General features: G+C 54.9%; 1 protein-coding gene across 1 annotated transcript in view; it reads left to right on the forward strand.

The window, feature by feature from the left end:
* The window catches only part of ELAVL1 (ELAV like RNA binding protein 1), a 26,412-nt gene extending 1,469 nt beyond the window's left edge, over positions 1-24,943 (forward strand). The window contains exons 2-5 of the mRNA XM_049639805.1: positions 9,613-9,716; positions 15,494-15,647; positions 20,349-20,574; positions 23,334-24,943. Coding sequence (XP_049495762.1) covers positions 9,613-9,716; positions 15,494-15,647; positions 20,349-20,574; positions 23,334-23,658 — 809 coding nt within the window. The 3' untranslated portion in view covers positions 23,659-24,943. The remainder of the gene's footprint in view (positions 1-9,612; positions 9,717-15,493; positions 15,648-20,348; positions 20,575-23,333) is intronic.
* The last annotated feature ends 78 nt before the right edge of the window (positions 24,944-25,021 follow it).

Consider the following 25,021-nt stretch of genomic DNA (forward strand, 5'->3'; position numbering starts at 1 on the left):
CTCCCCCCCCCCCCCCCCCCCCCCCCCCCCCCCCCCCCCCCCCCCCCCCCTCCTCCCCCCCTTCCTCTCTGCTCTGGTGAGCTGAGCAATGGGCAGTCCCCCCAGGAGGGCTCTGGCTGCCACCCTGGGCTGTGGGGCTATGATTCTGTCACTGAAAACTAATTTAAAACTTAAAAAAAACAACAAACCTTTATTACAGAAATAAGATAATACCTTGTTGTATTCAAATCTACATAAAAGTAGAGTAACGTACGGGACCCCAGGTACCCATCGTCCTACTTCATCCACTCTCAGCTTTTGCTGGTAACCTGAAGATTCCTGTCCCTGGGATAAGTCCTGGAGAGGCCAGCTGACTGCTGTACAGAGAATTAGTTCCTCAGAGGGGGCATTGAATTCAAAAGTCTTTTAAGGACTCTCCCAATTCTGAGAGTCTGTGATTTTAATAGAGATCTTCTAAATAGGAATTGTAGCTAATACCCAAATTGAACAGTGTTAGAATGTTCTAGAAGCCATTATCTTTCTCCTGTTTCAGGAGACCATCCTGAATAAGAGAGTCCTTGTTCAGAGGCATTTTAAAATTCTCCTATGCTACTAACAAGTCTTGCCTTTCTCCTTTTGTGTTCTGGTGGAAGGGAATTTTTAGCCCCGTGGATGTTCCTGAGCCTTGCATTCCGATTTTGCCAGCATTCTCGTGGTACCTGGCTTCTTTGTCTGTTCACTTGTTGTGGTTTTCAAAGGAATGTGAGCTATGTTAATAGGAACACCTAGGTTTGGCGAGATCAGGCCAGAGAGAGCTGGTTCGGGGAAGGAGGTAAAAGCAGCAAAGAGTAATTTGGAAATTATTTCACTTCAGAGATAAACTTTTTCTTCTCTTCGGGCAAGATAAGTAAAGGGTACCAAGAATTGTGGAGTAGGTGAGCCCAGGCTCGATTTCAGCTCGGCATCTTGCTAGCAGTTCCTTAAGTTGGATGACCGGACCTTCCAGGAAAGCTTACTGTGTTCCCACCTCTGTCCTGCCGCCAGCGTGTGAAAACCTCGCCGGCCTTGCTGCCCCTTTGTCCTCTGTTCCGCTGCTCTGGTGAAACCCCAGACACGGATACGTTCACTGCTTCTTCCTCCTGGCCGGAGAGAGTCCTGCATCCAGACACACAGGTGCCCCGTGGAATCAAATTCCCAGCTGAGCTCAGCCTGCCACACAGGCCTCCCTGGCCCTCCCAGCAACCACTTCAGGCCCGTTTGCACCCTTCATTCTTGGCCCATGACTGCCTTTCACCTCATAATGAAAATAACAGCCACCTCTACCTCTGTTCTATCCTGGTGCTTCTCCATCCGGGGAGCCTCTGGCCAGGCAAGTGCGTGCTTGCCTGGGTCTCTTTGGGGCCGCCTGACCAGCGTTCCGACACGCTCCATCATCTGTCCTCTCTGAGAATCCTTGCTGAGATTCTCTGACTTCCTCTAGCAGGATTTTTCCACTTGAGCACTCCTGACATTTGGGACTGGATCATTCTTGGACGGGGGGGGGGGGGGGGCATCTTGTGCATTGTGGGATGTGGAGCAGCATTGCTCGCTCCCACCTGCTATGTCCCGTGGCATCTTCTGAGTCACGACAACTGAAACATGCCCCAGACATTACCGGGTGTCCCCAGAATCCTCCCCCTCCTCCCTGTGAGAACCACTAGTTGTTGTCCTCCCTCCCCTCCCATTCACAGAGCTGTCAGTGGACTGTCTCCTCTTCCTTCTGGAAGCTTCCTCTCCCCCTTGGCTCCCACGAACCACCTGCCTGAGGCCTTGCTTTGCCTCTCCTGCAGCTCCTTCCCAACCATTCACTTAGTCTTTCGGGTTATTCCCACGCTGCTCCTCCCTAAGCCCGTCCTGGGGAGAGCAGACGCCCCTCCATAGCTTCACTTTATCCTCAGTCTGCCGCCTGTGTGTCAGGGGGACTGGTCTCCCGAGCTTCACACCCCTCGACCCCTCAACTTCAGGGTTTTCCAGACTGACCTGGACTCTGTCCCACCAGCTGCTTTCTTGTTTCTCAGCATCTGCATCTTAACAGACGACACCAGGTTCACTCAGTGACTCCAGTCAGAGATCTAAGCATGACCTTTGACGCGTGTCCCTGGCATTCATCCTTCTGGGTGCTTCCACCCCTTTTCCTCCCGCCCCCACCCGCTGCCTCAGATCTAGATGAGGCCACATCACTGTCTGCCTGCACTAGCGTTCTGGCCTCTTAACCAGCCATCTGTGTACCCTCCAGATGGTTCTCTTCACTGCGGCAAAGGAATCTCTTTATCACTCCACATGTGACCCTGTCACTCACCTGCTTTAAAACTCTTAGTCCCCGGCCCTGCTTGCTTTAGGGCACCTTCTCTGCTCAGCCATGTCAGCATTAGATGCTGCTCCTGGTCTGGGTTCCCATAGCAACCAGGCAGCTGGCAGTGTGGGCTTCCACACTGTACTGAAGTTAGAACTTTTTGGTCCAGTAGGTCCATATGGTTCTCAGAAGCAGAAACCCCGTATGTCTGTAGATACGACCATAATCAGTGCTTGTTGAATGAATGAATGAATGAATGAATGAATGAATAGGTCTAGCGATTGGAGAAGAATGCAGATCAGCATGGACGTTGATTTGCTCCGCAAATATTTATTGAGTGCCAGCCATTGGCCAGGCACTGGTGACGGGAGGAACGAGGAACGGGTGGTGGCTGGGTTATCGGGAATATTTGGGAACGTCTGACATGCTGGCTTCCAAGATGCAGCATGTTTCTGGCTGGCCAGGCCCCAGGCCCCGTGTTGGGGACATGTATTTATTGCTGCCTGTTCCATCTACAGTCCCTAGCTGGCCCTACTGTGCAGCCCTGTCCCACTCTCTGCCTGGGGTCTGGCCCCTCTGCAGATGCCATATGGCCCAGGAGCCAGCCTCCACCCTCCTGGACTGTCTGTCCTGCTGACCACTTGGTCCCCAGCCTCCAGCCCATTCGCTCGGCTTCTGGCTCATTGCCACGCACCTCTGGTCAGGATAGAGCCCACACTCCTGCCTGTGGCTCCCAGGTCTCTGGGGCGCTGTCCTCCTCCTCCCTAGCCGCTGTGCTCTCCACTCACCCTCCTCTCAGCCCTGACTGAGCTGCTCGTCACTCCCCAGACAGGCCCTTCTCTTACAGTCTCACGATTTTGCAGATATTGTTCCCTCTGTAGGAAAACCCTTCCACACCAAGCCAGCCTGGCCGCTTTTTGTTTTCTTCATGTGAATCACCTTTGTTCTGTATATCAACAACAACAGTGTGAGGCAAAAAGGAAAAGTTTAAATTACCCCAAATCCCACCACTGTTAGCTTTGTGGTTTGTGTCCTTCCATACTTTTTTCTTTCCACATTTGTGGTCATAAGCAACTATGTGTTTTTAGAAAAATGGGCTTGCGCCACTCAAGCTGTGCTGGAAACTTTTCTTCCTGTACCTGTGAATGCTTTTCTATCATTGAACATAAAGCAGTTTCGTCAGAAGAGCAGCACAGTGTTCTGCTGTATGGAGATTCTGAGTTCACGGCAGCTTGTGACCACATTTCCGTATTTACAAACCCCGCTGAGAAGTATCCTGGTGCAAACCTTCCCTCACTGCTCGTTCACATTGGGGGTCTTCTAGAAATGGACCATTAGATGGGAGGGTGTGTACCTTCCTGGACCCTGTCACCAGTTGACACTCGTGCCATCGACTGGGCCAGGGGCGTTTCTAATCTTGCCCAACCTAAGTCACAAATGACATCTGATTGGGGTGGTCATTCACTCTAGTGACGTTCTAGTGGCTGTTTGTACTCTTCTTTTATAAAATACCCTTCTTGTCCTTTGCCCATTTTCTTTCTTGTGGGGGCATTCGCTGTTTCTTGCTCATCGTCTCATTAACTCGCCCAAGACCTACTCCTCCCGCTGTGAAGTCTTCCCTTGAACCCCCGCAGACATCTAAAAAGGAAGAGCTCTAGGGGCGCCTGGGTGGCTAGTCGGTGAAGCGTCTGACTCTTGATTTCAGCTGAGGTCATGATCTCACCGGGTTCGTGGGATCGAGTTTTGCGTTGGACTCTGCGGACAGTGCGGAGCCTGCTTGGGATTCTCTCTCTTCCCCTTTTTCTCTGCACCCTCCCCCCCAAATAAATAAACTTTAAAAAAAAAAAAAGGAAAGTAGTTTAAAAAAGATAAAAGTAAAATTTTCTTTTAACGTTTATTTATTTTTGAGAGACAGAGCACTAGCGGGGAAGAGGCTGAGGGAGAGGGAAACACAGACTTCAGAGCAGGCTCCAGGCTCCGAGCCGTCAGCACAGAGCCCGACGTGGGGCTCAAACCTACAAACTGTGAAATCATGACCTGAGCCAAAGTCAGATGCTTAACCAACGGGGCCACCCAGGCACGCCTCAAATTTTTTTTAAAATAAAGGAAGAACTGGGCTCTACGCGCCCTCTCATGTTGCAGGGGAGTGCCTGTCCTCAGGGTGTTCCCCTCCCTCACCTGTCCACCCCAGGTGGATTTGAGAAACACTGAGGGATGAAAACATTATATCTGGCTGCTCTGGATGGCAAATGTAACACGAGATGCCAGGGCATTGTCTCTAGGTTTTAACCTCTTCTAGGGGTGCCTGGGTGGCTCTGTTGGTTAACCGTCCGACTCTTGATCTCGGCTTGGGTCGTGATCTCGCGGTTCATGGGTTCAAGTTCTACATCGGGCTCTGCGCTGGCTGCTTGGGATTCTCTGTCCCTTTCTTTCTGCCCCTCCCCTGCTCGCTGGCTCGCTCTCTCTTTCAAAATAAATGAATAACCTTGTCTAGAGAGAGTGGTGTTTGGAAATGGAAGAGCATTGGCTCAGAGGCCACCCGGCAGGGCATGAGTAGTGCTCGCAAGGAGGCAGCCTCCGTATTCTCCAGGCAGCGGCTCTTGGCCTGCTGGCCACCAGGAGAGACCCTAGTGTCAGGCCCTGCCCAGGCCTGCTCAGTCAGCCAGTCTGGGCTGTTTGAACATCTGTGATGTAAGCTTTCTGGAGGACGGCAGTTCTGGTTCAGGACCAAGTGAAAGAAGCCAAGCTCTTCCCGCAGTGCAGGGATGGCGTGAGCTGGGGGGAGCACTGGCTTCTGGGATATCCCTTGGCCTCAAACCCAGAGTTTATTCATGCTTCATCCTTGGCCGTTTTCTTTCTCATCTGCTGCCCCCTCCCCCTCCCCTAGATCTTCACCCTGGGGGTCTGCTTGACCTCCCCTGCCAGCACCGACCCCAGGCAGGCCCTGCCTGCCCTCTGTAAGTCCCAGCAGCCTGTGCAGGATCCGTGCCCTGCCTGAGCGCTGCCCCTGTTCCACCACCAGGCCTCAGAACTTCCTCTGTCAGGGCTTGTCTTCCATTGCCCTAAATGAGGGAGCAGCACCTGATGGGTCTTCGTGGCCTTGATTCTAGCAGGCTCACCGTGTCTAAGGGACAGGAGAATCATCCGTAAGGAGATTGGAAGTACACCTGCCTGACCTCTTGGGTCCTTGAGCTTGAGGCAGGCCCTCGGGAGCTGTGTCATTACCCTGCACGGCTTATAGACCCTGTTAGAGAAACAGGAACTTGGGGGCCTGCTTTGGGAAGTGAGGGCCTCCCCCAGGTGCCCACTCTGAGTATAGACCATTGAGGGTCTGCAGAACTGGGGAGCCCCACTCTTCCTCATTCACTTCCAGCAGCAGCTCTCAACCTGGGCTCTACATTGGGATCGCTGGGGGGCTTTAAAAACTGCTGAAGCCACCCCCACTCTTACGACACCCCACCCCCATGCTGATACTGGTTCAGGTTCTGGCCTGGGCGGTGATAGTTTTTAGAAACTGCTCTGGTGATTCTGGCAAGCAGCCGAAGTCGAGAGCAGTTGGTTTATGGTGAGCGGCCAGGTGGAGGCAGGGACTCGGCACTGTGTTAGGCACTTTTGCCAGTGGCCTCATCCGGTGGGTGCCATCCAGGGCTCCTCTTCGCTCCTCACCTGCCTTCCCTCCCACAGCATGCAGGTGCCCGCTGTCGAGGGTTGGATAGACTCTCAGGGGACAGGGCCAGCCCAGAACAGGGTGTACAGAGGTCCCTCCCCATGAAGCTCCCTCCTACAGCAGCCCATCCGTGGGCCTTTCGGTGGCTCTGCCTTCTGCCCGCCCCCCAGCACCTCCCTACCCAGCCTCGCTCCCGGGTTCTGCCTGGCAGCCTGTCCCCCCCACCCCCACCCCCACCCAGCAGCCACCCCTGGGCCATTCCCCAGCTCGTCTTGTTCGACTGTGCTGGCTGCCTTTCGTTTCCTGGAACACACCAAAGTCTCCTCTGCCTCACGGGCTTGGCACCTGCTCTTCTGTCTGGGCTGCTTGCCGCCAGCCATCCCAGGGTCATGCCGCAAGTGTTGGCTCCTCACTGGGTGCTTCTGACCACCCTGTCCACCATGGCTCTCACACCCATGAGTCCCTCACACCACCGTGGAAATTTTCCTATAGCCCCCCGGGCGGCAGTTTTGTTGGTTAGTTTCTTGCTGCTTTGCCGTCGGCTGGCCCCGTGAACCGTTAAGGCGCAAACTGTCTTCCACTGTGATCATCAAACCCCCTGGCCAGCCTGGCCTGGGGCCTGGACATAGTAGGTGCTCACTTAATACTTGTCAACTCATTGACGAGAACCGGAGGGGAAGCAGGCCTAGGAAAGGAGGCAGTGGCCGCTTGAGGGTGTGTGACTTCCTGGGTGACGTTGGCAGTTGTCCTGGGAGGCTACCCAGGAAGAGTGCGGCTGGCACAAGAGCCAAGGGCAGAAACCTGGGGGTCATCTCAGTGGGATGAGTAGAAGACTAAGCTTGGGAAGGGACAGCTGGGGAGAAGGAAAACCCAGAGAAAGAAAACCTGGCGTTGCTGTTCCATTCTGGGGGAGGTGACCCTTCAAGTGAGTCGGCAGTCCCCAGTGCCGCTGAGAGCTCGGGGAGCTGCGTCCTGACCGTCTCTGGGGGTGGCACCTGATGGTCAGACTGCCTTGGTAGACTGGCAGTCTGCAGTGACCACCCTGGGGCCAGGCCACCAAGTGCCTGGGAGGCGAGGAATCAGGACCCGAGAGTCGGGCAGGACTCATGTTTATATGCCAAGAGCAGCCAGCTGTGGCTGAGACACAGGAGTGTGGCCCAGGTACGAGTCCTCATCAGTGTCTGGTCTCCCCTAGCAGGACTTGGGCCACCTGTGGCACTGGCAGTGGAGGAGATCGGTGGTCTAGGGTTGGGCTTGGCCTTGTGGGAAGAGCAGAAAGACGAGAAGACACAAGTGTGGGTCGTGCCGACCGAAGAGGCAGAGTCCATCCGGCGGTCAGGCCAACGGGCTCCATGGCCTGGGCGTGGTGACAGATGGGCAGAGCAGGGGTTGGAGAGCAGGTGTTTGGGAGTAAAAATCCCAGCAAGCCTGGAGTTCAGTCAGGAGTCTGTACCATAGACATTCTGCATTCTCAGCTTTAATGTTTGCAGTTTGGACCTTTTGCGAGGGCCCTAAAGTTCCCAGCCTGGAGCCAGTTGTGGTTTTCTGTACTGTTTTCTGAACTTCTGATTCTGACTTTCTTGCTAGTTGGGCGCCAGCCCCACAGCCCCGCTGCTCCGGGGTCCTCGCTCTCTGGGGTTTAGGAGCTAATAAGTCTCTGAGACCCATGGGGTTTTGTTAGAAATATGGTTGTGGAAGGGCAGGTTTGGGTTTGTTTGTTTCAAAAGGAAAGCGGCCCGTGCAGCACTGCAGGTGGCTTGTGTAGTTGCTGTGCCCTGAAGGAGGGAGTACACCTCCGCGAGGTGCTCCTGGGGCATGGGCCACGCACGGACTTCCTTCCAAAGCCTACGGTTTTGGGGGAGGGGGGGACTTTTCAGTGGAGGAACCGCCGGCCTCAGGGGATCCTGGCCAGCGCCAACACCAACAAAGCGATAGGTCATGGTGACAGCACGCAGCCCCCAGTACGATGTCAGGAGGAGGGCCCCTCGCTCTGGGGTCTTCCTCCCAAAACCCGTCACCAACTGCAGTCTCGCCATGAGAAAAACATCTGACAAACCCAAGCTGCAGGAGAGTCTACAGAATTCCTGACCAGTCCTCCTCGAAACTCTCAAGGTCATCAAAAACGAGGAAAGTCTGAGAGCTGTCCCAGCCAAGAGCAACCTAAGGAGACGTGACGGACTACATGTCACGTGAGATCCTGTGTGGCCTCCTGGGACGTAAGAGGACTTTGGGGGGAAACTGAGGCAATCTAAATCAAGTGTGGACTGTGGTTAATTGTAATGTATCAGCATTGGTTCCTCGGTTGTGACAGATGTCCCATCTGGATATAAGATGTTACCACCAGGGGAAACGGGGTATGGGGTCTGTGGGAACTATTTCTATTATCTTTGTAATTTCTCTTTAGATGCAAAAAAATAAAAGTGTTTAGGGTTTTTTTTTAAGAAGTGGCAAAACTGGGTTAGGCTCTCTGCTGGGTGCCATATCTCATTATCCACCTGAGGGTCTGGGTTCAGCTGGCACCCAGAGACCCCCGCCTCATGCGGCTCAAGGCCTGGCATGTTTTCTACCTGCTTGTTATCGCCCTCCACCAACCAGAGGAATGGAGCGAAGCTCACCACTCTATCTCTGTGCCCAGAGCCATGCCTAGCATTCAGTGGCTGCCCGCCAGCACGGCGTGTGGGTGGGTAAGCAGTGGGCATGTTGGTTCTCCTCTCTGGGCCGCCTCCTGTCTGTCCTCTGTAGCGAAAGGACAGGCCTCCTTCCACTGGGCCCCTCGGCCTTGGCTGCTCTCTGGGCTCCTGGGAACCCACAGCCCCTCCCCTGCTGGGCTGCATCCCTCCCGTAGCATGCCGTTGGCGGTCACTCCTGCCACTTCAGTGTTTCCCAAAGAAGAGGTGGGGACACCCACGCGTAACCTTGGCTTCCTTTGGGAAGAGCTCAGGTGTTGTTATCCCTTGGACTTGGGCTGATGGTGCTGTCACATGACAGCCGCTGCCAGGTGAAGCCTGGAGGCCTGAGTGGGGCCGTGAAGGCAGGTGCACGGCCGGCCGGGGACTTCCCTCAGCTCCAGCTTCCCTTTGTGCTCCACGTCATCCGCTTTTTAGCTGGGTTGTAGGTGTTCGGGCAAGTGAGGGAACCAGCACTGGGTGGCACTAGAGCCTAGCAAGCCTTCCCGCTGTTGGGGTGCAAGCAGGGGAGAAACCCCTGGACGCAGACGGGTGGCCATCATGCAGCTCTCCCCACCTGCCCATCTCGCCCACTCGTGACCGTCCTCTCTCCTCACCCTTGGAGTCCCCACATCTCAGCCGGGACTGGGGGCACCGATCATCATCATTGCTTTTGTGATAGGTTCCACGGGATGCCATTAGTAGCACAGTGTTTCTTTTCAAACAGCCCTTTTAAAGAAAAAAAACATTAACAAAAGTAACACTTGTCCATTGTAGAAAATTTACATGTCGGCCAAAGAAGCGTAACAAAAAACCGGTATAGATGGTGACTATGGGTCTTCTAACCCCACTTCCAGGAGGCCATGGCTTTTAACGACCTTGTCCTTTGGAGCCCAGTCGCACATGGTCCTGTTCACCCTCCCTGGCTGTCGGCCGGTTTACCAGTGTGCACGTGTTCTCCCACACAGGGCACAGCTTGGGCTATGGCTTTGTGAACTACGTGACTGCCAAGGACGCGGAGAGAGCGATCAACACGCTGAATGGCCTGCGGCTCCAGTCAAAAACCATTAAGGTAAAGAGCTGCCATCGCCACCTCGTTCCTGGCCTCCAGGGGTCTGTGCTGGGCCCCCCCGGCCTGGGGGAGCGACCTCCCTGACCTCACCTGGGCGAGGGATCTTCCCCTTACTTGACCATCACTATCAAAGGGACCATTGGCTTGGCCATTTCTCGGAGCCCTGGTGCATTTGGGGCATCTGGGGTGCCTCCTGTCTGCTTAGAGTTGAAGCATTGCATGTCAGACCACCCCAGGCCATGCTGGTGCCTCTCAGCCTCCTCAGCCCCGTGAGCAAAGGGAGAGTCACCGTGAAGGGCACTTAATCGAGGGCAGTCCTCTCCCCGGCCCAGGGTGTGCTGTCCTTGTGCCGAGCGAGCATGTGTCTGGCCTTGCCCTCCTGTTCCCTCCTGGTTTGTTGCCGCAGCGACAGCAGCAGCATTGTCCCTCACGCCCTCCCTGCCAAGGTCTCTCCCTTCCTCCCCAGTCACAGCCAGGTCATCGAACATGCATTTGCTAATGTTTCTTGAGTACCTGCTATGTGTCAGACAGTGAACAGATGAATTCCTGCTCTCGTGGAGGGGCGTGTGTGTGTGTACGCGCATGTGTGTGAGCACGCTCCAATAATAAACCGAAAGTCCCGTGTGGCAGAGGTAAGTGTTGCGGAGGTACATGGCGGGGGATGTTCTGGGGGGTGGCTTTGTGTTGACCGGTGACTTGAGGGATGCAAGGGAGCCACCAGAGTCACTCCCAGTTGAAGGGCTGTGGTGGCTTCCTGGGACGAGCGGGCAGGTCCCCCCGCCCTCATGTTCTCAGCTGCGGCCACTTACCCCCCAACCCTGCTCTTGGTCCAGAGCCCCGTCTCCTCCCCATCCCCATGTGTCTGTCCTCTGGCTCATGTGATCTTGTGCAGCTCCAGACCCAACCTGGACGACTTTGGTGTTTTCCCGACCTTTACTCCCTACTGCACCCTCCTCGAATAGGCCTCCTCCCACTGCCCCAGGCTGGTGCCCTGACCTTGCTTCTTGCAGCAGCCTGGGGTACCATGCCCACCCACTCCACCTGTAGATCTGGCAGGTCAGCCGTTGTTCCCGAGACGCGTGCCTGCCGGCGTCCTCTCCCTCGACAGGAAGCCACATGGAGTGAGATTGCCCTCTGAGCCTTTGGACCTGCCGGGTCCTCCCACCCCATCTCCCATCCCTCCGCTTCATGTGGGTGTCCAGAAAGGTCCCTCTTGGGCCTTGTATCGGGGCTGGGCTTCCTAAGCTTCCCTGGACATCAGAGCCGCCTGGGGTGCTTTTGCCATAAAGGTTCCCAGGGTTGCGGCTTGGGCCTCCCCAGTCACACTGTGGGGTGGCCCTGGGAACCCGGATTTCTTCCCGCCTGCCAGGGAAGTCTTGCAGTCTGGCTGTTCGCAGCACCTGTTCATTTGGAGGGCGGTGTTCCATTTCTGCTGTTGAAGTGTTTGTGATATGGATTGCTCAGTGGTTTAATCGTCCCTGAACCCCCCTGTGGACTAGACCTGCGTGTCGCGTGGTGCCCGAGGGCAGGAGCACTGCCCACACATCTCTGTGGCCAGCACGGGCTCCCAGAGGCTCCTTCCATTGTGGAGCCTGGTGAAGGAAGCCACATGTCACAGCCTTTCCACGTGTCTAGTGACTTTTGTTCCTCTCCACCAGCTCCGCGTTGTTTATTCTCAGCCCAAAGCTCCCAGTCTGTTAGGAAAGATCTGTTGTATTTAGAAAATGTTTGCTAATGCCAGGAGGGCAGACAGTTACTCTTATTCAAATGCTGAAAACTCTTCATTACACAAGCGTGTTCTGGGGGCCAAGCCCTCTGCCTGGCGCTGGGTTCCATGGCTGATGGGTGCCCTCAGCTAGCTCACGTGTTAACACAGATGTTAATTCCCAGACCACCATCTGACTGGACCTCACGTGGGCTCCACCCGACTCGTAAGGCACTGAGAGTTTCCCTCAAAGTCAGAGTTGAGACATAGGAGAGCAGGAGGAGGTAGGGGTAAGGAGGGCCGGGGTGGGGACACGAGGGTGTTCTGGGCAGAGGTGTCTACAGGGCTCAACGTGTGCCTCTTATGGACACAGGTGTGCTGCAGGAGACATACTGGCTGGCACGTTACGGGAACTGCAGGCTACCCCCAAGGTTGATGCCCCACTTCTCACCCACAAAGGCAGGACCTTTCCAAAGGCTTGCCTGCCCCCCAGGCTCTGCGATCATGGCACCCCGCGGCCCGCCTGGACGTGCCCTTGACCTCACTGGCATTCACTCTGTCCTCTGCGGTTGTAACGTCATTCCTTGATCTGAGTAGGGTGTAAGGAGTTTCCTGATCCCTGTGCCCTGTGACGGCAGTCCAGACAACCCCACTGGGTGTGTGTGTGGAGGTGACAGGCTGAGTGTGGCACAGCACTGATCTTGTGTGATTCACATGACCGGTACCTGTCAAGGGCCTGTAATGGGCCAGGTCCTTCCATACCTTGTCTCTGTTTTCCTCACCCCAGCCTGGGAGAGATGATCCCCAATTTAGGGTTGAAGAAGCTGATGTGTAGACTTGTGACAGGTCTCCCGAGGTCACACAGGTAGAGCGGGGCAAAGTCAGGGTTTGAAACGAGTGCTGCGGCTCTGGGCACTTACCACCCCTGCCTGGCAGCTTCCCCAGCCCAACGTGGGAGGTGAACACCAGGAACCAGAACAGTGTAGCTTGGATTAGCCGCAAACAGAGCCCAGGAGCCTGCGGTGCAGTTAGGCGGGCGTTATTAATAATAATAGCAGTTGCTTTTATTCCCTCGTTCGGCATTTAGTCGCTGAATGCCTGCTGTCCACCTGCATCTGTTCTAGGTGCTGGTGATACAGCAGCAAAGACAAAAGTTGTGCCCTCATCGAGTGTTCTACACAGCTAAATAAGTGAAACATATAGGATGTCAGACCAAGATAAATGTCATGGGGAACATTTACATGGAGGCCGCGGTGGTGGAGGGGGCTGGGCACTGCTTGTGGGTGGGGGGCTCCGGGGCGAATCAGGTGGTCAGGCAAGTGGGTTTGTTTCTTAGGACCGCCATAACAAAGCACCACAAATGGTCTTGGGGGGTGGGGGTGTTAACAGGGATTTGTCCTCACAGCTCTGGAGGCCATACGTCCGAGACCAAGGTGTGTGGCCAGGTTAGTTCCTTCTGCGGCCATGAGGGAGAGTCTGTCCCGGGCTCTCCCCTGGCCTGGGGGTCGCTGGCCACTCTGGCGGTCCTAGGCTCATGGAAGCATCACCTGGGCCGCTGCCTGCGTCTTCACTTGGCGTTCTCCCTGTGCGCACCTTTGTCCAAATTCCCCCTTTTTCTGAGGGCACAGTTACTGGATTTGAGGCCCATCCTGCTCCGGTGTGACCTCATGTTCATGAGTTACATCTGTGACAACTCTTTCCCAATAGGGCCTCGTTCTGCTGTGCGGGGTGGGATTAGGACTGCGACATATGAATTTGTCGGGGGACAGCCCTTTATAGGAAGGTTTCGTGAGCACGTGCCAGGAAAAGACCTGCCTGGGGCAGAGGAGCAGGTGATGCCGAGACCCCGTGTCATGGAGCCTCTGGGGCGCCAGGTGCTCCAGTGCAGTCTTCTTGGAGCCTGACCTGACTCTGAACTTGATAGTGGCCGGAGAGGGAGGGAAAGCTGCGGTGGTGGTCAGGGGCCTCGAAGAACCTGTTGTCAGAAGCACATTCGGCTGTAGAAGGCGTTTTTCTCTCTGGGGCTTCATTGAGGGATGATCATGGTCAGTACCAGCCTCTGCACTGCTTCCCCGGTGCCAGGGTCTTGGTTTGAGGATGCTCTTTCCCACAGTGTCCTTCAGTAAAGGCCAAGGGCAGACCCCAGATGTAGCCCCATCCAGACAGATCTGCAGAGGGCCAGACAGGATGGTCGTGGGAGGCCTGGCCTCCCGCTTTGGCCGCTGACTGGGGCCTTTGGTGAAATGGGACAGCCAAAAATTGCAGCCACGTCCTCTGGCAAGAGTTTGAATGGGGGTGTTCTGTGGGCTGGCGATGCAGACCTGGAGAGTTGAGGCCCAGATGTGAGAGTTGACACCCTTCTTTGGAAGTTGAGGAGCGTGACCAAGCCCCAACTGGACTGGTCAGCCACCTGCCGCTTTGGAGGGTGCTGGGGAGAGCCCGCAGGCCAAGGTGGCCTCTTTATCTCAGGGGACATAGCCATATCTGCCCCACTTGGTTGGAGGCCGCCTGCCCCCAACAGGACCTGGTGCTCTGGGGCATCTTCCCAATCAGATCAGGGCCACTTTTGTTCCACTCTCTGACGTTCAGTCTCCATGATCCTCGGCACCTCTCTGGGGGAAGCTGGGCTCTGACCACACCACATAATTTCTCATTCGTTCTCTGTCTCCTGCTGGACCACATTCTGCTCTGCCGGCAAAGGTTGTGTCTGTTGTCGCCTCTTAGGGAATGTCATAGATTTGGACTCAGCAAGCACGTGAATGCTGGGGCCGGTGTGGGGTGGGGGGCAGTGTGTTCCTGCCCACGTGTTTGGCACTGAGGGGCCACACTTCTGCCCCTTCTGGCAGGCCTGAGCGTTGCAGTGAGAACACACCTGTTGTCTGTGACCTTGTGCTGCCTGGTGACGCCTGAGAGGTCGTGTCAGTTCCTGGATTATGGTCTCAGGCTCTTGGTCTCCTGAGCTTGTGACTCTCAGAGAGAGCATTATTGTGCATAGGTTCCAGTCCCCGACCCTTCCAGAGGATGACTCCCTGCCTCCTCCCTTCTTATTTCCCAGCCTCCTGACTCAGATCTGACTCCATTGGGTGTCATTGAGCCCTGTCCCTTCAGGCCACACAGGGGCCTTGTCCCAGCTGCTCCTTCCCAGCAGGGGTGTGGCCTTTGTCCCATCCCTCCTTTTTTTTGTTGTTTTTTGAGACAGAGAGGGCCCAAGTGCCCCTGTGTGAGTGGGGGGAGGGGCAGAGGGAGGGAGAATCTTAAGCAGGCTCCAGGCCCAGCTCAGAGCCGAGAGAGCTCAATCTCATTCATGCCTGTGAGATCATGATCTGAGCTGCAATCAACTTAACCAACTGAGCCACCCAGGCGCCCCTCCCATCCCTGCTGGCCTGCACGGTCCATGGCCATCCACAGCCATCACGCTGACCTGGGAAAGCACCAAGGCCTATCTTGCCATCAGCCCCTGAAGCCTCCCGAGTCTATGCACACACCTACCGTCTTATCTGAGCGGCCGCAGAAGTTCCTTGCAGGGTTTACTCGGTTTTGCAGAACAAAACCCCAAAAAGTATGGAGTCATTTAACGTCAAACACTGAGTGTTAGACTGCGGGCTCCCCAGCACCCCAGGGTCCCCCGTGGGCTCCAGTGGTAGGTTTGCCTGTTGGCAGGTGGTGTCGCCGCGCCCCCCCCCCCCCAGCAGCACCCAGCTCCCTTGCCTGATGCCCTTTGGGCTCTTCACTGTCCAGAGAAGGGAGAGGCCACGGTAGGAGAGACGGCCGTGGTTGAGTCCTGGCCCTGTCTGCAGCCACCCGTGGGCCCTCAGTCTCTCGGCTTTGAAACTAAGACTGTGTCTGCCTCATTGTGGGGCGTGAAGTCCAGGTGAGAAAATGCTACGGGGTGTCCATCTGGCTCGTGGCTTGGCCCGCGTGAGCTCTCACGCATGCTGCCGCAGATGGTGAGTGTTGGAATGATTTCTCACCAAAAGCGTGGCTTTTTCTCGCCCCCCAAATCTAACCCCGTCTCCCTCGATGCTTTGGCCACACACCTGCCCTAACCCCAGAAAGTGGTTTTGTTTTCAAGGTGTCGTATGCCCGCCCGAGCTCAGAGGTCATCAAAGACGCCAACCTGTACATCAGTGGCCTCCCAAGGACCATGACCCAAAAGGATGTGGAGGATATGTTCTCTCGGTTCGGGCGAATCATCAACTCCCGGGTCCTCGTGGATCAGACCACAGGTACGGTGGGTGGCCCAGATGTGGGTGAGGTTTTCCTCCAGACGGACTCCAGAGTTTCCAGGAAGACAAACCACTGCTTGATTTTCAGCGTCAGTAGTTCTTCCACCAGGGAGCACAGAATCAGAATGAGGAGACACTGGCTTTTGTTTTACGAGTCCGGGGACGGAGGATGCAGTTTGATGCATTTTATGGTGAAAACACCAAGAGATCCTGGCACCTTTCCTCAAGCACCCAGATGGCCCAGCCTGGCCTGTGAACGGGCGGAAAGGCCACCAGTCAGCCGTTCGCGACAGCTCTTATTTCAGGCACTCGGGGTGCAGTGTGGGACAGTCTTCACTCATGACCCAGAGTCCCTACTTTTGACTGGCCCGAAGCCACAGGTAGCTGCTTCTGAGGAGCTGTTGTCGTCTCCATGATTTGGATGTCCCCCTCGGGTAGCATATCCAAAGCTCAGAGAGCTCAAGGCAGTAAATTCCCCTCACTGACCAGCCTGGCCACTTCGCCAGCCCCTGTCAGGTCACCTCAGCCCAGGACATTAGCAGCCTGGGCTCTGGACCTTGCACGAGGCCATCAGACACAGCCGAGCGGAGGCCCCTCACCTGCCCCCGGGAGAGCCCCGCGCAGGAGGCTGGTGCCAGTCCTGACCGTGCAGCCTGCCCACCCCACTGGCCTGGGCACTGGGGTCAGGATATCTGCTGTCAAGCCCCGTGCGTGGCTCTGTCTGGGGAGAGGTGAGCTTGGGCCACACCTGCTGTAGGACTCCTCTGTTCTGCCCCAACCAGGAGTGGGAATCTGTTGACAAACCGCTCACAGAGCTCAGAGAAGCCATTAGAATGATCTGCGTTTGATGTTCATGTTCTTCCATGTCCCCGCCCCCCTTGGCTGTGATGTGAAAACAAACACTGGGTAGTTTGGTCCCAGGGAGTCATAACTGTGAGGTGACTCCCTTCCAAGAGGCCAGCGGCGCCCCTAGGAGGCTGCAAAGCAGATCCCAGAGAGCAGGTGGGCTGGGCCCTCCTGGCCTGTGACAGATGGGGTTAGAGACGCACACACATCGTCCTTGTCCCTCCGAGCTGTGTGCTTTGGGGTGGGCAGCCTCACTACTCGCCCTCCCTTCTCCACCCCTCCTCTGGAAGCTCAGCTCCGCATCTGCTGGCCCTGCTGCCCAGGCTGCAGTCCTGAGGCATAAGCAGCTCGAGTCCCCGGAGGCCTGAGTGGAAGGGGAGCCTTCTGGAGTGTGGTCCACAGGTGCAGCTCGCCGGGTAGCCCTGTGCCTAGTGCAGATGCCCACTCTGACACCAGGCTCTGCCGGAGGGACAAGGACCACACCACGGCCTCTGTTCTGCAGCTGTGCTCTGGGGCGGGGAGAGGGGTGAGGGTGAGGATCCTGTTTACTTGGTGTCAACCCCTTTGGTCCACACCAGGACAGTTTCCTGGGGTCCTTGAAGCCCCCCGTACTCACCTTCAAGTGCCAATTGAGAAGGAACAATGCAGTGGGCTGGTCAGTGTATGTGTTTGTCCTCAGCCCCATCTGCATAGGAGCACCTGTGTGGGCTGCCTGGGGACCCGGATGGTATGACCACGCTGGGCCACATTCTGTTTCCATCGCCCTCCTTTTCTACGTGTCATACATACCGCTTTGCCTCTACTTGTGTCTGTCCAGCCCAGCATGACTGAGTGGAGCTGGCTGTCTCCAGGAACACCCCCACCCCGGACATCTAGCTTTCCCCAGTGGCTCTCACCACCCTGAGGGAGGTCACTTATACAGACAGTTCCCCTCAGCCATTTGTGGGGCATTTGGTCTCCTTTCCCTCTGTAGGGCTGGTGTCTCTTAGACATCAGGATTGCCCCCCGGGCTCAGCCATGAACTCAGAGTGGCGTCCATGGGCACTTCATGCTCTCTCAGGCATCCCACCAGCCTCTGCTGAACAGCAGAGGGACTGTCTTCAGAATCTTTGTGAGGCCCAGAAGGAGGGGAGATGTGAGGGAGTCCCTGGGGCTCCCTGTCCAGGCCTGGGGTGTTGAATTGGGGAGTTAGAACGGTGGACCCCCAGGACTGTGGACTTCCATTCTATCCTCTGCTCCAGAGGGGGCCACCAGCGGGGCTTCTCTGCTGGGACCCAAGGAGTCCCAGGGGACGAGGGCAGAGACTAGCAATGCTGGCGGGTTTGTGGGTCCAGTTTGCTTCCATATGATGTGCCTTGTAGCATTAAAGGGATGGGGCATCGCTCTTGGAAAAACTTAACAGCTGACAGAACTTAATTTTTAAATTTTGTTTTCTTACCTGTTTTAATTGTGAGCCTTATAGGTTACTCATATGGAGATCATGCCATTGATTGACCTCTGCTCTTGATTCTAAAAACAGTAGAGGGGAAAAAAACACCACCACGGGCCCCCTTCAAAGGGTGTCTACTCATCAGATCATTTAGTGAACATGTTCTCCCTCACACTGACATTTTCTCTCTTGGGTTGTGTTCGTTTCACTTGGGCGGTTTCCATTTGAAAGTCATTTTACAAAACCAAACAGGGAAACCACACCGCACACACACTTTTCCTCTGTTCCATCTCAAGGTCCTTATCACTAGGATGGAACCTTCTCCCCGAGGGCAGCTTCCTGCCAGAGCCAGCCAGCGACAGCTGTCAGTGTTTTGCCTGAAGTTAAATACCCATTCAGGCGTCTGTCTGTCAAAGGTGCCATTCATGCTGTTCAAGAGTAAATAAAAACAGTGTGTGTTGAGTGTGTGTTTTTAGGTGTTCCTTCTGAACTGAAATTGAAAATGAGTTGAGGCTCTAGAATTTTCTTGGCACACGTGTGAATTGTCAGGTTGGATCTCATGAATTCAATGAGTGTCTTCGGTGAATTTTAAATTTATATATATTTCAACGATCGTGGAGCCCAGATGGAGGCAGCCTTGAAGCCACTGGGGGCAGCTGTGTGCCCTCCCAGGGCACTGTACTGGGGGGAGACCAGGAGGGGCAGGTTCCCAGTTGGGTGAGCTGGGATACGTGCTTTTGGACTCACCATGGAGTGTCCACTGTGCGTTACAGTTGTAGACCGAGATTCCTTGGCCTGAGGCTCCCTGACTGCTGCCTACTTGCTTGAATGGGGCCCAGGCCCAGGCATGGGATTCTAGGTGCACAGTGGGCGGCCATGCCTCTCACCGTGACACTAGTCACTTCAGCATCCCACCTGGCATGCCTGAGCCTCTCTGTGCCCCTCTGCGGCCCTTGGGCCAGCTGGGGAGACCCACATCCTGTGCCCATCGTGGGGCACTTGGTGGGACTCTGGGAAGGGGTAAAGAAAGGTGTGGGAGATGAAGCTGCTTGGGGGGGGGGGCATCTGGTGTGCTCACTTAGCTGGTGACCCCCCCAGATCCTGGGCTGTCCTGCTTTGGTAATTGTCATGCACTGGGAGCTGAAGGCCTTTGTCTAGAGACGGAAACGTGACCCCAGGCAGGCTATAACTGGCAGTCCGGATGAGAATGTGCAGGATAGGGCTGTCTGCTACAGTCCCCCAACCAGGGCACATCCAGGACTCGCCCTCGGCTGTCACCTCTCCACTGCATTTTGATCTTCCCACCTGACCCCTGTTCTCCCCAGGAGAAGGAGCCAGGCCTCTTCCCCAGCCCCACCCTGTTCATCTAGTTCTGCAGGGGACAGTTGTCATCGTTCCTCCCAGGCCTAGAACATGGATGGATTGGGGTGGAGGATGGCCAAACCCCTCTTCTGCCCGGTTTGTGCGGGTCTCGAACCTGTGCTGGGCTGGCCAGACCTTCAGCAGGGCCTTGGATCTCAGGCAGCCTGGTCCCGGTCCACATTCTTGCTCTGTCGAGGGATTGGGTTACAGCAGGGACCCAGGGCTTGACTGCAGGTGGCTCAGTCTATGTGGCGAGAGATGGTGCCTTCCTGAGGCAGCTGGACACCATTGCAGGGGGCCCCGGCCCTTCCCACTCAGGAACAAGGACAGGTTTGGTGTGGGCCCCAGGCAGGGAGTCTTAACCTGCGGGGAGTCTGCGGGCAGGTGGCAGCACCACTGTGTGCACCTGAGCAGTTTTCTGGGGGAGAGCGAGGGGCTTCACTCGATTCTAGGCAGTCCTAGGACATTAACAATGGAACATCCCAAAGGTGACTGAGGTGAGGGCAGGAGGAGGAGAGGGCTGTGGGCCGAGGCTTGTTCACTGGACTCTGTCCCCTCTGGGGATGGTAAAGGCTGAGTGAGCAGGGACTCTGTCAGGCCGGCCGGGGCGGGGACAGCCTACAAAGGCCTGGCTGGGCTACACGAGCCACCGTCACTCCTTGTTCACAGGGCAGGCCGCGGGGCCCCGGAGCACAGGGAGAACCCTGCAGGCCCTACCTGGTGGGCGCTGAGAGCGATGGAGGGTGTCCTCTCCTCCAGCATGTTTTTTTTTGTAAGAAAGAGGCTGGGGTGTCGGTCTGGGACATCTGTCACCAGAATGTCTGTTGGCACTGAGGCTGTGTAGTTGCTGCTTCAACTCAGAAGGACGTCTGAAAGCTTAATCTTACTGGTCATTGTTTGTTTTTTTTTTAAGTTCATTCGTTCATTTCCACGTTTAGGCTTCATTTTTGTTTGCCTCGTTACCTGATTTGAAACCATAGCTGACTGACTTCGCTTTTGCTTTTCAGTTTTAAAACTCCTTGTATTTTCTCCCCTAACTCCGTTTTTGTTGGTTTGTTAAAAAGGTTTGTCCAGAGGGGTTGCGTTTATCCGGTTTGACAAACGTTCGGAAGCAGAAGAGGCAATTACCAGTTTCAATGGTCATAAACCCCCAGGTTCCTCCGAGCCCATTACAGTGAAGTTTGCAGCCAACCCCAACCAGAACAAAAACATGGCGCTGCTCTCCCAGCTCTACCACTCGCCGGCCAGACGGTTCGGAGGCCCCGTTCACCACCAGGCGCAGAGATTCAGGTGGGTCGGGAGGCGGCGCTCTCATCAACCCAGCTCTTCCCACCGCGGGCCGGCCGGGTCCACCTGGCTGGTCAGAAAGCCGAGCTCAGAATCACTGTGTCTTCACGCCCCTGCCCCCATGGGAAGGTGTCTGTGTGAAAGGCGTTTGTGTCCATCCGAGTATTGCCTGAAGTGGAATCCAAAAGGTGGTTGCGTCTCCAGCCAGCCCCCCGCCCCCGGGGGCAGAGCACGTAGCGCCCCAGGGCCCAGTGTTCAGTGGCCGGAGCTCGGGGCCATGAGTGTAGCAGCCAGAAGATGCAGCCTCGGGTGTGCGTAGGGGAGAGCTGCTCTCCTCCTCGGCGTGCAGCCCCTGCTCCCAGCCCTCAGGTAGCCCTCTCACTCACCTACCTGGGTGCTCACCTGCATCTCTAAATATCACACGGCTTCTGTTTTAAAAGCCCTGCCCTGGAGGCGAAAGGTTTTCTGACATTCCCTCGTCTTTCCAGACTGAAAATGACTCCAGTTGCCAGGCTCTAGGAGAACAGAGACGATGAGGGTCAGGAACTTGGGCTCCAAAATCGGGCGTGTTCTGCCTCACAAGCAGTGGCAGTCCCGATTTCCAGGCCACTTGGTTTTTGTTTTTGTCAAAACCTCCATCAGTGGCGTGAGGCATGTTAGGGATCTTTATCTCTGCGACTTTGCAGGTTTCCCATCTCTGTCTTGGAGACATTGGGCAAAACCCTGCACAGAGGCCCCCTGGGGAGGCCTAGTAACGTCTAGTAGCGTCTAGTAACGCAGAGTTCTCAACTCGGCTCAGGTTCCAAAGCTAGCCTTCCCTCATTGGCTTCTCTAGTTTAAAGACAAAGGCCGGGGAAGCGTCTTGGGATGGAAGTGAGGTAAATCCATGTTTGAAGGCCAGCTGACATAGTCTGTGTCACTGCTGGTCAGGTGGGACGTGTGGATGGCAGCGTCCAGCAGGTTCCCAGTAACCAGACTGGACGAGCAGGGAAGAGGGTACGGGAGGAGGCGGGGACTTTGGTCACAGGAAGGAGAAACAGAAAAGAAAGGGGACCAGAGCAGCCAACACTGCTGGCCAGGCAGGAAAGGGGTCTTGACAATTAGAGGCTCACAGCGAGGAGAGACAGAGGGAAGCAAGGATGGCAGGAAAGGTGTGAGGAAAGACTGGCCACTGGAAGGTGGACTAAGATGAGAGCAAGAGGGAGAGAGGCCCAGCCGAGGGGAGAGTGCAGTCTGCATCTCACAGCAGGAAAGACCCCCCCCCCCCCCCCCCCCCCGCAAATACTGAAGAAGGGCTCAGGTCTCCTTTGTACATCAGAGAAAAGAATGGGAGGTAGGTTTCACTGCAGCCAGGATGAAAGAAATCAGCTCCAGTTAGCAGGGGAGAAACCAACTAACAATAATTAATAGGAATGAGAATCACGTCAATAGAAAATAGTAAGGTAAGACTTCAGGTTATTTTCAGTATAACAGGTACATGACGATTCGGGTTAGCTAGTTTAACTCGGACCCACATTTGGTTTCCCACAAAACTGGAGGCGGGGGGCAAGTCCATTAAAGTCAGAACATCTTTCCAGTTTTTATTGAAAACCAGCTTGGCTTAATGTCACACAGATACAAGGGTGCCTTTACCCACCCCCTTCAGTGCCACTGTGGTCCCTGTTGAGTCGAGACCACTAACAAGCCACTGGAGTCATTGAACCAACTCCGACCTCCTGATGCAAGCTGTTTAAAATTCCTCCCGTACATTCAAAGCCATGGCCAGTGATGTGTCTTGATTCTTCCATACCTGCCTTGAAGAGATCCCCTGGATAAGTGGGCTGCACCTGGGGAGCTGGTCGGTCCGTCTTGTTGTTATGTCCGTCAAAAGAATGAATCTGTTGATGGCCCTTGAAAGCACCTGCTTACCCCGGGTCAGCCCCACAGCGCGAAGCCTGGTTTTATTTTAGAGCAGGTCATGTTTCTTGTTTCTTGCACGGTGCGGCCCCCCAGACGCTCTGTCACACTTGGGTAGTCTTAAGCCAGTCCTAAGGCCATTACTTTTTAATTTCCGAAGCCTTTCAGAGGGCTGTGTGGCTTCAGTAACGATTTTGTCTTCTCCCTTAGTCCTACTGCAGTGGCCACACATTTGTAGAAGGCTTATTTTTTATGCAGCTGGAAGCGTTGCTTTGGAAAGAGGCCCACACTTTTGGTACAGCTTGGCAGACCTGCAGGCCGCAGGCATTGCTTCTGGGATGCCATGAGCCAGCAGCGGAAGGTCGCCTGGAGCTGTGGGAAGGAATTCCCCGTGCCCTGCGGTGGCCCTTCAAGGGGTGTGCTCGCCTGGGACCCTCCAGCAGGGGCAGCCAAGATGAGGGCAAGATAGAAAATTTGGAGAAAGAAAAGGAAAAAAATCCTGCCCCCCACTCCCTGACGTACACACATACGGAGGCATAGAGTATGAGGATCGAGCTTCCTCCAGGGAGGTCCGAGGGTGGAACAACACCCGAGAGGACGCGGAGAAGCTTCTGTCATTCAGCTAGGGGAAGCCTGGGACTCCCCCCACCCCCACCCCCAGTGATGGAAGGTACTGGAGGGAGCATGGCTCCCAGGGAAGCTGGTCGAGGCTCTGACCCTCTGTGGGCAACAAGTGTCTCTCCCCAGGGTCCACGGTCTGTAGTGCAGGGAGCCCCCTCCCCCCATGCTGAATTCCTGCCCGTGACGGATGGGGGCGCGCCGGCCTGCATGACCTTGACCTGCATGCTGTGCTCTCTGTTTGCTAGGTTCTCCCCTATGGGTGTAGATCACATGAGTGGGCTTTCTGGTGTCAATGTCCCGAGCAACGCGTCTTCGGGCTGGTGCATCTTCATCTACAACCTCGGGCAGGACGCCGATGAGGGGATCCTCTGGCAGATGTTTGGCCCCTTTGGGGCGGTCACCAATGTGAAAGTGATTCGCGACTTCAACACCAACAAGTGCAAAGGCTTTGGCTTTGTGACCATGACAAACTATGAAGAAGCCGCCATGGCCATAGCAAGTCTGAACGGCTACCGCCTGGGGGACAAAATCTTACAGGTTTCCTTCAAAACCAACAAGTCCCACAAATAACTCGCTCATGCTTTTTTTTTTGTACGGAATAGATAATTAAGAGTGAAGAAGTTGAAACTTTTTTGTTAGTGTACAACTCATTTTGCGCCAATTTTCACAAGTGTTTGTCCTAGTCTAAATGAGAAGTGAAGAGGTTTTTATACTCGGGGATGCAACCGACATGTTCAAATGTTTGAAATCCCACAATGTTAGACCAATTTAAGTTTCTTAAGTTATTTCCTTTAAAATATATATTAAACAGAAATCTAAGTAGACTGCATTGACTCACCAGTCCCTCGGGACGGTGGTGAACCTGAAGCATGCTTTACCCTCTAAGACTGTCTAACACTCATTTCATTCGGTGTCTCCACAAACTGGATTTAAAAAAAAAAAACAAAAACAAAAACAAAAAAAAAAACAGAAAAAGGAAAAAAAAAAACAAAAAAAAAAAGACCTGACCTTTTAGTTCTAGTTTCCAGACTAAAGATGTTAGACAGATGCTGAGTGTGTGCTTTCCTCAGCCGCTTCACCATTTTTAAGCGATTTCTGCTTTTGGTTGACGGGAAATTGCTTTCCCGAGCAGGTGCCATCGCCACCTCCTGCTCCCTCAGCCCCGGGCCCTGCAGGGGTGCCCGCCGGGGGGGGGGGGGGGGCCGCCGCGGGGGAAGGGGGGCCGCACGTTGGGCCCTCCACGGAAGGACTCGAACAGGTCTCCTAAAGCCCAGGCGCCAGTGGGAACGGACCAAAGAGTTTCCGGGAAACTCCAGTATATTCCCCAGTCAGACCTAGCTCCTGGCACGCCCGAGGATGTGTTGCTACCCTGACATCCCGCATTTCTGTCCACACACGGCATGCACGGTGCCCCGCACATCGGACACCGGCGTTCCCCGTCGTTTCGCCAGTCCCCCAGAGCATTTCACACGGCGCAGGTGCGGAAGACCGCTCCATATTTTACGACCCCAGAAACATTTGAGCATTGTATTTCTCGCATCCCTTCTCGTGAGCGCTAGACTTTGTTTTGTTTTGTTTTGTTTTCTATTTTAGTCGGATTTTGTTTTGAAACTTTGCTTTCGTATGAACACTCAGCAGAAAAGTACTTACTTCTTGCCAGTTATCTATTAACAACAACGAGAGAAATACCCCTTTGATTTGTAGTTTTAAAGATTAACCCTCCCAAGTTCTCTTCATAACTGCCTTGACATTTTGGGTTGTTCTGTTCTGTTAATTTTCTTTTGCTTTTTTGTGTTTTTTGTTTGTTTTTACTTTTGCATTTAAGACCATTAAATTTGATTTTGTTTTGCTCGAATTTTGTTTTGTTTTTTATTTTACCTTTTCTTTCTTTTTGGCTAGGTAAGGTACAGATGGCCAGCATTCAGGGAGGATT

This window comes from Panthera uncia, chromosome A2, assembly GCF_023721935.1.
Source record: "Panthera uncia isolate 11264 chromosome A2, Puncia_PCG_1.0, whole genome shotgun sequence".
NCBI classification, from domain to species: Eukaryota; Metazoa; Chordata; class Mammalia; order Carnivora; family Felidae; genus Panthera; species Panthera uncia.